The following is an 11767-nucleotide window of genomic DNA, read 5'->3' as shown; positions in this document are numbered from 1 at the left end:
TTGATGATTTGCCAAGTATTTAAGTGGAGGACAGCAGAGGGATAACTCCGTTGGCCACCGAATTCTAAAATGTGGCCCGTCGATCATCACGGATTTCTCGAGAGGGGGTGGGGGTTCATGTGGGGAGGAAAGACGATATATGTGATTTTTTCAAGGCTTCACATGAGTTTTTTGTGTGTAAACTCGCGAGTGTCACTTTGTCAAAAGTGATATCTTAGACACACTTTTGAAACTTTGGATGTGTAAAAGATTCCATGAGCGAGAGGTGTGTAACAGAAATTTCGCTGCAAGGTTGATGAGTAAACTATTTATTGTGCCTATTAAAAACTATGCATTGCTAATGCCATTGTTTGCTACGTATAAGAATAATATTGGATAAAGTGTATAACTAATAGTAGTAGTTATAGGTTGAAAAACACTACTACTAAACAAGAGAATAATAATACCAAAGCTAATACATATATAATTTTTCCCGTATATCCTACCAAACGACCCTCTTAGTGTAGTTTTTTTTTAAGGAAGAGAAGAAAAGACTAATTAAATCTGAAATTTTGGATAGTTGAATTTGATCTCCTATTAGTATTTGAACAACCGACAAAAGATCAGAACTTCCTAAGAATATATACTTATCGTTGTGAGATCTAGTTGGTTTGGATCTACTTCATGAAAAAAGAAAGATTCTTAAAGTGATGTTTTGTCTGAGCCTTGTGCTTTGTTTCTCAATTGTTGCATAGAAGCCCTTGAATTATGAACTATTTTCTCATTACTGCTCACAATAGAAGATCAAAAGATGAATCAGTACCATGTTTTAACTCACCTGTATTTGGATCAAAGTAACTACCAAAACAGTTAGCAAAAGAAGCTAACTAGTATAAAATTGACAAGGGCAAAAGTATAAACTTATTCTTGGTAAGCATCACGCTTCATCTTCTTTCTTTTCTTTTTTTCTTACAAAGGAGGTGTGTATTCAGCTTGAATGTACCTCGACTATTGCACTATCTATTTGCACATTTCTACTAGTAGGTAGTAGGTATTGCAAATAAGAAAAAATTAGGCAACTTACACATTTTGCCGATCGGCCACATCTGCTAGCTAAATATACAAAAAATATGTATAAATATGTATATTATACATATATACAATAATATATGTATATTTTACCGACTATTATTTTTTGGAGCGGTTATACTGTATAGTTTTTCCGAGAAAAATTATCTAGTATTGTCTTTGTTTTTGCTAGAATTTGAACTCAACTCTCCCAAAAGTTGTATACATTTTTCAAAAGTGGGAGTACCTAATTTTTCTTTGTGTGTCTCATGACTAAACTCTCTTTTTTTTTGTTGGTAAACTCGATATACTTAATATATTAAAGGCGTTCGTCACAAAATTACATCATTAGTAAGGGAATGTGAGTTCTCTTGAGTAGTAGCATTAACAGAAAATGTATCAATATTACAAATATTTATCTTCCTTTTGAAAACAGTTCCTAAGATGTATGCCCACGCTGCTTCGTTAGCAAATATCGAAGGAACTGCCAAAAATTGTGTTCTTTCGAACCTTCCCTTCTTAGCTCCTTCCTTAGCGAGGAGATCCGCCACTTGGTTTTGTTCCCTGTAGTTATGCCCTATGGCTGGATTCCCCAGCTGCTCCATTATTGACCTGCAATCATAGATTGTGGGATTGTGAGTCAAGTTACCATTTCTTATCATATTTATTATCTCTGTGGAGTCTGTATCTATCACTAGAGGGGTAAGCATTTGATCAATAGAAATTCTTAAGTCCTGCCATAGAGCTTGAAGCTCAACTTTAATGCTACTTGTGTGGGGTATCCCTTTCATGTAGCCCATAACCATGCCACCTCTATTATTCCTAAAGACACCATATATTCCCCCTTGCCCTCACAAGCAGCTCCATCAATGTTAAGCTGGAAAGTCCCAGCCTCGGGTGGTTGCCACTTGAGGTGGAGGATTACTTTTTCATGATTTGGTTTTTGACTAGCAGCTACATGACAGCACTCAACTGTCAGTAATTATTTGATGGATAGAGGTGTGGGTATTTCTCTTCTCGAACACGTTGGTGTTTTTAGTTTTTCAGATGATCCAAAAACATAATGGGAGTAGCATCTTTTAATTAATACAAGCATCGAAGGGCACATGTTGGAGCCTATGCCAAGTATCCTCCCAGTTTTGCATAGTGAAGGCAATATGTGAAATGGATTGACTGTTAGTGCTAGTCATTACCAAGTTGAGCAAAATACCTTGGCATTAGGACACTCAAAGAAGATGTAGTTGATGTCTTCCTCGTGTACTCCACAGTAGGAGCAATTTGGGTTAATATTCAGCCCAATGTGATGGAGGTAACTTCCAGTGGGAAGTCTATCCACAGTAGGAGCAATTTGGGTTAATATCCAGCCCAATGTGATGGAGGTAACTTCCAATGAGAAGTATGCATTAGCCATGTGAAGAACTTGATCTTATTTGGAACCTTCAGTTTCCATATCCAGTCATAGAGGTCTTCTTGACCAGGATTGCTGGTGAAGTTAGAGGCAATGAAATTATAGGCTGACCTAGAGGAGAACATTCCGGTGGGTGTGAGGTTCCAGATTATATTATCATTGGCCCTTGTATTAAGAAGGATGAAAGTTCTTTGGATAATGGTAGAGATATCATGGGGAATGGGGTAGCTGATTGAGTTGAGGTCCCAGATCCCATTACAGTGCACAGTATTGACTTTTATGTTCAAGTCAGTCAGTTGCCAAGGCCCTCTTAGGATAGAATTAAGAGGTTGCAAATTGGGTAACCAACTATTCGCCGGAAAGTTTATCATGTCCCATTTGTGGACAATCCACCTGGAAGCTTTAATGCACACTTTCCAACCCTCTTGAATGCATTATCAGAATCTAGTCTTGGGCTTTTCCCTGTTACCAGTCCCACTACAGTGCATACCCATGAGCATTCTAGCCCAAATGGAATTGGTGTTATTGTACATTCCTCATGCTAGGCTAGTATGGCAAGTTTTATTCTTCATATGGACTTGTTGCAAACCCAGGGCCCCCCATGTTCTTTGGTTCTGTGATAGTGTCACAATTTACCATGTGAAGTTTCCTTTTTCAGCATTAGTGCCCCAACTAAAATCCCTTCGCACTTTATCAATCTGGTTAGTTATTTTAGAGGGCAACTTAATATATTACATTACTTGGCTGGGGATGCTACTCAGACTAGATTTAGCTAGAGTAGTATGGCCAGCCATGTTGAGAAACTTTATTTTTCAACATGTCAGCGTGGTGTTAAGGTTGTCCAAGATGAATTAGAAGGCACTACCTATGGGCCTTTTGTGAAAAATGAGAAAGCTAAGGTAATTGCTAAAGGCTGAGCCAGTTTTGATGCCCAGAGTTGAGCTGTACTGACTAGCCCAATCCTCTTTACAGTTGGCAGAGAAAATCACCTTAGACTTAAGGAAGTTGACCTTTTGACCAGAGGAATTGTTGAATTTTCCTAGTGCACTTAAAATAGTATGGAAGTTCTTATTGTTTGCCCTAGCAAAAAGAGTGAGATCATCAGCAAAAAACAGTGAGAGATCTTAGGTCCACTCCTGCTGATGCTGCTTGGGAACCAGGAGTTGTTCCTAATAGCCTTTTCTATATTCCTATAGAGCATTTTCATGCAAATGATGAAGAGGTGGGGGAGATAGGATCACCTGCCTAATACCCCTAGTTGGGTTGAAAAAATTAGTCTGGTCTCCATTTACTATGACATATATGGAACTGGTAGTGATGCAAGACATAATGAGGGTGACTAGTCTACTTGAAAAATTAAAGAATAGTAGGGAGTCTCTGATGAAAGACCATTCCAGTGTATCAAATGCTTTCTCTAGGTCTACTTTTAAGATAATGTTAGCATTTTTCCCCTTCATTTTCTGAAAGTGATTTATGTACTCCTGAACCATTATGGCATTATTAGCAGCTCTTCTGTTGGATAGGAAATTGGGTTGAGTTGGGCTAATGATATTGTTAGGGACGGGCTTGATTCTGTTGACAATGATCTTAGTGACTAGCTTGTACATGGTGTTGCACAATATCTCTTAAATTCTCAAAGAACATATAGCAAAGTACATTTCATAACTTTCGGAAAATAACACTTTATAGTTTCGACCATAATAATAACACAAATTTGATATCCCGTCCTGCGAACTAAACATGCGTATACATATATATATATACATATATACACACATATATATACACACACACACACCCAATCATTTAATTTTCATCATACCAAATACGGATTCTTTATCATAATATACTATAATACATAATTATAACTATATGTGAAAATATTTTTTTAAAATCGAGGTGAAATAAGAAATTATTAAACTTAAACTTCCTAAATAAGACTTAACTAAGTAAAATGAGTTGTCAAACTAGAGGCTACCGGGTTAAGAGACAGTTATTAGTACAAGGTTTAATTTTTCTTGAATTATAGGTGTGTTAAACTTACCTATTAAAGCGTATAATTTAATGGTCAATAAGTTCGCTAACATTAATATAATACATGATTAAATAAATATATTTGCACCATGTGGGCATTCATACACTGTCATGTGATGAAAAAAGTATTTTCCATTTACCTTTCATTATATTTCGAATGAAATGAGAAAACAATTGAGTTTTTTGATTGTTTATATTGCAAGTTTCTCTTTTACTTTTTGTGATTGGAAAACAAAGTAAAGGGATTAAAGCCAATCTACCATCTATAACTTGCCAGAGGGAGAAATCACAGAGTCACATCACCAACCTCCCCCCCACCCCCACCCCCACCCCTCCCGCAAAAAAAAAAACAGCAACAAGCTGAGTTCACATTCTAGCTCGGCTTCTATCACTCTTTCCTTCACTATAAATTCAAATATACAGAGTTGTAACAGAAGGTGATTTTTCTGCATACGATAAGACCATATTGAGATTTAAAATTGCTCAAGTTTATCCTGCATTTGGTTGGGTTTCCTGATCCAATCTGACAAATGTGGTTTTGCTGAAAAATTGTTGATTTCAATTCTTTAGCTTGAATTGAGTGAAGGGTCATAATTGGATTCTTGATTTGGGGTTCAAAGATTTGAACTTTTTATCAATCCCTCAGCTGCTTTTGAATTCATGAATTGAGTGGCGGGTGATCTTGAATTCTTGATTTGGGGGGTTCAAAGATTTGAATTGGGTGACAGGACATCTTGAATTCTTGATTTGGGGGGTTCAAAAATTTGAACTTTATTAATTGGTTAGCTGCTTTGGATCAATCTGATAGATTTGTTATTTTCAAATTACTGTTTTGGAGGTGAATTGTGGAAGAGAGTGGTAAAAGATGCGACGGCGGGCGGCCGAATATCGGCGCCCGGTTCGAAGGAAGCTCTCTTGTTGGATCTGTTCACTTCTTGGGATATTCTTAATTGCAGGTTTTGTATTGTTTGTAGTTCATCATCACCATGACCGCGAGGATCACGTAGAACAGCCTATTTTGGTAAGCCTACAATCATACTCAGATCATAATTTGGTTCTTGAAATATCTTTATATTATAAAAGCTCAATGTACTTTCAGTTCAATAATGTATGTTCTCTTATACACAAAAGTTCAGCCCGGTGCACTAAGCTCAGCCCGGTGCACTAAGCTCCCGCTATGCGCAGGGTCCGGAGAAGGGCCGAACCATAAGGGTCTATCATACGCAGCCTTACCCTGCATTTCTGCAAGAGGCTGTTTCCACGGCTCGAACCCGTTACCTTCTGGTCACATGGCAACAACTTTACAAGTTACACCAAGGCTCCCCTTCATGTTCTCTTATACACAGCATATTATTATTGTTGCATTGTTTAATTTGAAGTCATAGCCGACCTCTTGAATTGAGGTTTAGTTGATTGATTGTTCAATCTGAACTCATGGATAAGACAATCTTTATCTGCTTTAAGATATGAAGGACAATTGATTTACTAGCTAGTTCTAGAATGGTGCTAAGGCAGTTCTTTTTCAATGCATTGACATCAATCTGTTTATATTTTGATTCTTCCAATTGATACTTGTTAACTTTAGATTTGACACTGATGGCTTTTGATCCTAGTTGTTTATGACTTCACCGCTAGTCTGAAGTTGCTAGGAGCATTTTACCTTGGAGTTTTGTCTCTTGTTAGCTTAGCCAAAATTTGAAACAAGTAGCTGTGCAATGGGTTAGATTTATCTGTTTGTTTGATAGCTTTCTGCCAGAGAGTTTCATTTAGTTTGTTCAGAGAGATATAGTCTATCTTGATTAAAAAATTTAGTTGCATATGCAGAGGATAGAAAAACATGACCTGGGAGGCGTTCAACCTGTGTTTGTTAAATTTGTACTTGGTCCCGTATGTTCATTGTATACCGAAATCAAAGTCTTTTGGATTGATTAGTTTTTTTTTTTTTTGAGTGTCTATGTGTGTGTATTTTTTAATTGATCTACGTTAAGAGATGTAAAAATATACTTCATCAGGAAAAGAGATGTAAAATTGTATCAGTCGTGTATCTATAATTGCTATCTGTTGGAGGGGGAGAGAGGAAGAGTGAGGTTATACATCTTATTTCTCTGTTTGTATTCTATCAAATAGATGAAAGAAATGAAAAACGAGAGATTCCACACTCCTACACACTACAGGGTGAAGAAAAATGATGTGTCAGAGTTTTCAGAATTCCAATGGGTTGACGGATTATACGTTTTTTGTCAGACTGATACAATGTTATTGGACTCAAAAATCTGTTTCAGTAGTTGAGATCTCTAATACAAGTTTGTAGTGACAGACTGAAAAATCTCCCTAAAAACTTGAGAACCTTGTCACTTTTGAAGTCAATAAATGTTTGTAGTGTCGTGGGGAGAGACGAAGTTGAGGTTCTTATGTCTTCTTATTTTTTTGGTTGGAGATGTTGTGCTTCATGTTTACTTCAAACAAAAATAAGGGCAGCTTCAGCAACATAAATTGTCATTGAACCCTTGGGGGGGGGGGGGGGGGTTGAGGTGGTTCAAAACTAGGTTATGTAACTGGTCCCTCTTATTTTAACTTATCGATCCAGACAAATTACATCTAAGCCGAGGGTCTACCGGAAACAGCCTCTTTGCCTTCTTAAAGGTAGGGGTAAGGTCAGCGTACACACTACCCTCCCCAGACCCCACTTGTGGGATTACACGGGGTTTGTTGTTGTTGATCCAAATAAATTACATGAACATACAGAAACGGAGTTACACCCTCATTAATCAGTAACCTCAAGGGAAAGATGGTTAAACAGAAATTGGCTTCAGTAAGGTGAAGTGTACCTCTCCTGGAGGCGTGTTTCAACTTAGATCAGCCCTATCTTCCTAGAGGTGGTTTGGTTACACCTCACCTTGAGACGCACCTGAGCTTTACCTTTTAGAAGATTGGTGATAAGGTAGTTTTCGGTGGATGCATTATAATTTTATTCTGAAGTGTTCGTATTATTTATATTTTATCTTCTATTCTCTATTCATATTCTAATTTTACACAAAGGGATAAAATGATCTTCTATTTAATAACTTTTCCTTTAACATGCTCTCAATAAGAGTTCGCTATTTCTTTAATAGTACCATGTAAAACTAGCGAGCCTCCGCTAAGGTAGAGTGCGCCCTGGGGTGACCTATACAGTAATGCAAGGGAAGACCAAGAACTGCATATAGTATACGCCCGCTCTCCTCCTACTCCATCAGCCAGTATAAGCATTTTTAGTGCCCTAATCCCGAACTACTAGTACTTTTCATCGTTACCAAGTATATCGTCATATCTACTACAACCAAGTTTTGCTTCCTATTTGCTCTCCTCGGTCTTGCCACCGGAAAATTAGCTATTCGCCTCCACCTCTCTTGTCACCATTTCTGCCACCTATCAGTCCTTGGTTCCAAAGTATCCAGTTAGCAACCAGCCCAAGCCTTGCCGAAATTTCTTAGTGTCGTTGATTCCCCTTTTTTTCACTGCGTTCAATTTCAATGTGTACCTTGGCAAGCAGTCCGTACATTTGTGGCTATCTTGCATAGGCAATCTGCTCACCCGTTATTCGCTATCTAACAGGACCAGCACAAAAAATATCAATGGCAGATGTCTCATAAGTTTTCTAAGTTAATTCCAAGCATCACTTAATACTGACAGGATTCTAGGTGCTGTAAGTTAGAATCCTTTTCAAGCATAGGATTATCCATCTGATTTATTATCTGCTATAGAAACGGCAGATTTACGTAGAAATAATCATATAAAAGTAACTCAAACTTATCACGGTCGATTAAAAGTTTCACCCTCTTTCTGAGAATATGATTGTAAATGCTAGATAAATAGTGTAGATGATCTTTGGTTGAATTGCAACTTTCTTTTAGCAAACAGCAATGTGCCTTAAGGTTTATTAAGATGTGTCTACTAACTAACAACTTATCAGGAAAAAGAAAAGATGTGCTTATGCACTGACAGTCGTTATCCTATTAACCTATAATTGAATCATGTTATACCTAAACATTGAGGACTCCCTGTAAATAGTTTGTTTTACCATTTAAGAACTTGAATAACCAAGTCGCTTACTATTCTCTGTCTCTGTAAAGGAAAGAGAGTCCAGGAATGAAGAGGTTGTGCATGAGCATCTAAATCTTACACAAGAAACTTCAAGTGCTAATTCATATGCCAGACAGTTAGCAGAGCAGATGACATTAGCCAAAGCTTATATTGTTATTGCAAAAGAGCACAACAACCTTCATCTTGCTTGGGAGCTAAGTTCAAAGATAAGAAGTTGTCAACTTTTACTATCAAAGGCTGCAATGAAGGAAGAGCCTATTTCTCTGGATGAAGCAGAACCAATAATAAAAAGTCTATCTTCTCTTATCTCTAAGCCACAAGATGCGCACTATGATATTGCAACCACTATGATGACAATGAAATCACACATTCAAGCTCTAGAGGAGCGTGCTAATGCCGCGTCTGTCCAAAGTATGATGTTTGGACAGTTAACAGCTGAGTCCCTGCCCAAGAACCTACACTGCCTAGAAATCAAACTCATGTCCGATTGGCTTACAAGAAAGTCGCTGCAGGATTTTGCTGATGAGAGGAGAAACTCCCCTAGATTAGTGGACAATAATTTGTATCACTTCTGCATATTTTCAGATAATCTGTTGGCAGTTTCAGCAGTTGTTAACTCAACGATGTCCAATGCTGATCACCCTAAGCAGCTTGTGTTCCATATTGTAACAGATGTGATACACTACGGAATGATGCAGGCTTGGTTCTTAAATAATGACTTCAAAGGTTCTACAGTAGAAGTGCAGAATATTGAAGACTTGACTTGGTTGAATTCATCTTATTCTCCAGCTTTAAAGCAGCTTAGAGAAGCAGACTCCAGGAAGTATTACTTTGATGGGTCTGAGGACGCAAGTATTGAGCCAAAGTTCCGGAATCCAAAGTATATATCTGTGTTGAATCACCTTCGGTTTTACATACCTGAGATCTATCCCCAGTTAGAGAAGATAGTCTTTCTTGACGATGATGTGGTAGTGCAGAAAGATCTGACACCTCTCTTTTCGTTGGATTTGCACGGGAACGTGAATGGAGCAGTGGAAACTTGTCTTGAAGCTTTTCATCGGTATTACAAGTATCTCAATTTCTCAAATCCACTCATCAGCTCAAGGTTTGATCCTCAAGCATGTGGGTGGGCATTTGGTATGAATGTTTTTGATTTGATGGCGTGGAGGAAAGCAAATGTTACGGCGCGATATCATTACTGGCTAGAACAAAATGCCGATAGGACGCTTTGGAAGCTGGGTACCCTTCCACCAGGATTATTAGCTTTTTATGGATTGACGGAGCCGCTTGATAGGAGATGGCATGTCTTAGGATTAGGTTATGACCTTAACGTTGACAGTCGCCTCATAGAGAGTGCAGCAGTAGTTCATTTCAATGGGAACATGAAGCCATGGCTTAAGTTGGGCATTAGCAAGTATAGACCTTTGTGGGAACGGTATGTAAATCAGACACACCCATACCTTCGGGATTGCGCCACACATTGAATTGCTATATTTTTCAACAATGGTAAACATACTCGGTCACTATTCTTTAAGTCTTACAATTGTATTTTTACATCATTGTAGAGTGAAAGTACAAAATTTTGGCCTTAAAAGAGTCTTCTTTCAGTTTTATTAGCATGAAAGAGGAAATTGACTACTACCATGTAATAGAAGCTTAGCATGCATCAAGCTACGGGTTTAGAGAAATCATCTTTTGGTTGAGTCATTTTCTCTGTCTCTACAAATGATGGAACAAATGTTCCTAGCAATTTTCGTCGTGATCTTTCAGCTCCTCTGGTCAACTAGCACTAGCATGTCTAGTTGCCCGTTATTATTTCTTTTCTTCAATACATGAATCCGATAGCATTAGTTACTGTAATATAAATTCTGCAACATGTTTTAAGGGATATTTATAGCTAAATATGATGCATTCAGATGACTATATTGGTTTTTTCATGACCTTCGCTTTCTACTTTTACAGTGAGTTTCTATGATCTTTTATGTTCATTTACCTCCCTGTTTCTTACCAGGAATTATCTATTGATGCTTCGATATTCATATTTTTCAGCAGTTGTTTGCTATCTATAGTTCTGTAATAGTTAGCTATATGAAAACATTCAAATTTGTGTGCACGAAACACAATTTGTGAAGCTGAAATAGAAGCCCAACTTATTCTTATTGGAAATATGAGACAGAATACCTGCAGAGTAGAATTTATGAGTATTCTTTTTAGGGGCCAACCTGTTTGGAAAATATAAGAAATGAAGATTGTACATGCTCCTATCCTTTGGAATTCAACGGTGTTATAATAGCCTTTTAACCTATTTCTTGCAACATGAATGTCATGTCTATGATTTACGGCTACTCTGTCATCACTTAATACTGTTATCACAGGGTGCTGATTCTGCTGAACTAGTACAAAATTGCATTTATTAGCATTTCTCTGTGTTACTTGCACTCTTCAATCCTCGACTCGAGGGACTATCAGAAACAACCTCTTTACTTCACAAGGTAGGGCCGTAGGGGTAAGGTCTGCTTACACACTTCCCTCCCAGACTCTACTTTGTGGAATTACACTGGGTTTTTTGTTGTTGTTGTACTTGCACTCTTCAAGAATTGTGTTGGCTTTACTTTTCAGCCTTCTGGAAAATGGAATGAAGGGTTGTTTGTTCTCATTTAGAGCTTTTAGTTCTGATCTTTCTTCTCATTCCATTTCTATTTTTACTATTTGCAGCCATATGTAGCAATTTGGCTTCATTTTTCGGGTATCCTAGGTTAACCATATAGATCTATTAGGTGACAGTAGTTGTTCAATAGAGGTATCAGGTATGTATGATTGTATCTGCTATTTCTTGATGGCAATAGGTGCACACCTAGTTTAGGTATATATTTCATAACTCGTTCAACTCACTCCCCGCTCCCCCTCCCCCTCCCCCAACCCCATTACCGGACGGAGGAGCACCTGACATTCATTTGGGTGGGGGGTGGGGGGAGGCAACTGATGACGAGCAGTTGGAAAAAATTGTTTTCCATGGCTTTTTCTACCAAGGTCGGGACTAGAGGAACATTTGTGGATCAAAGAAAAATGCTCATTTATGTCAACTTTGGATACTGGACAGGGTGAAGCTCAATAAGCACCGAGCCTCTACTCATGAATCAGCAAGGATCGGAGGCGGACCTAGGATTTGGCGGTCGTAAGGCACCATAACATTCA

At 38.0% G+C, this 11767-nt stretch overlaps 1 protein-coding gene across 2 annotated transcripts; it reads left to right on the top strand.

Annotated features, from left to right (window-relative positions):
• Window positions 1-4722: 4722 nt before the first annotated feature.
• LOC107819485 (hexosyltransferase GAUT11-like) lies at window positions 4723-10492 on the top strand. 2 transcript variants are annotated; one of them, XM_016645587.2, is made up of 2 exons: window positions 4723-5510; window positions 8602-10492. In XM_016645587.2, the coding sequence occupies exons 1-2, from the start codon at window positions 5355-5357 to the stop codon at window positions 10054-10056; spliced, it is 1611 nt and encodes a 536-aa protein (XP_016501073.1). In that variant the 5' UTR covers window positions 4723-5354; the 3' UTR covers window positions 10057-10492. The 2 variants fall into 2 exon arrangements, with proteins under 2 accessions (XP_016501073.1, XP_016501074.1); XM_016645588.2 differs by having other exon boundaries at window positions 5370-5510; window positions 8607-10492.
• Window positions 10493-11767: the final 1275 nt, after the last annotated feature.

Source organism: Nicotiana tabacum, chromosome 15, assembly GCF_000715075.1.
Source record: "Nicotiana tabacum cultivar K326 chromosome 15, ASM71507v2, whole genome shotgun sequence".
In the NCBI taxonomy this organism is placed as follows: domain Eukaryota; kingdom Viridiplantae; phylum Streptophyta; class Magnoliopsida; order Solanales; family Solanaceae; genus Nicotiana; species Nicotiana tabacum.
Note: the sequence above shows the minus strand (reverse complement) of the source record. Positions and strands in the feature narration are given on the sequence as shown.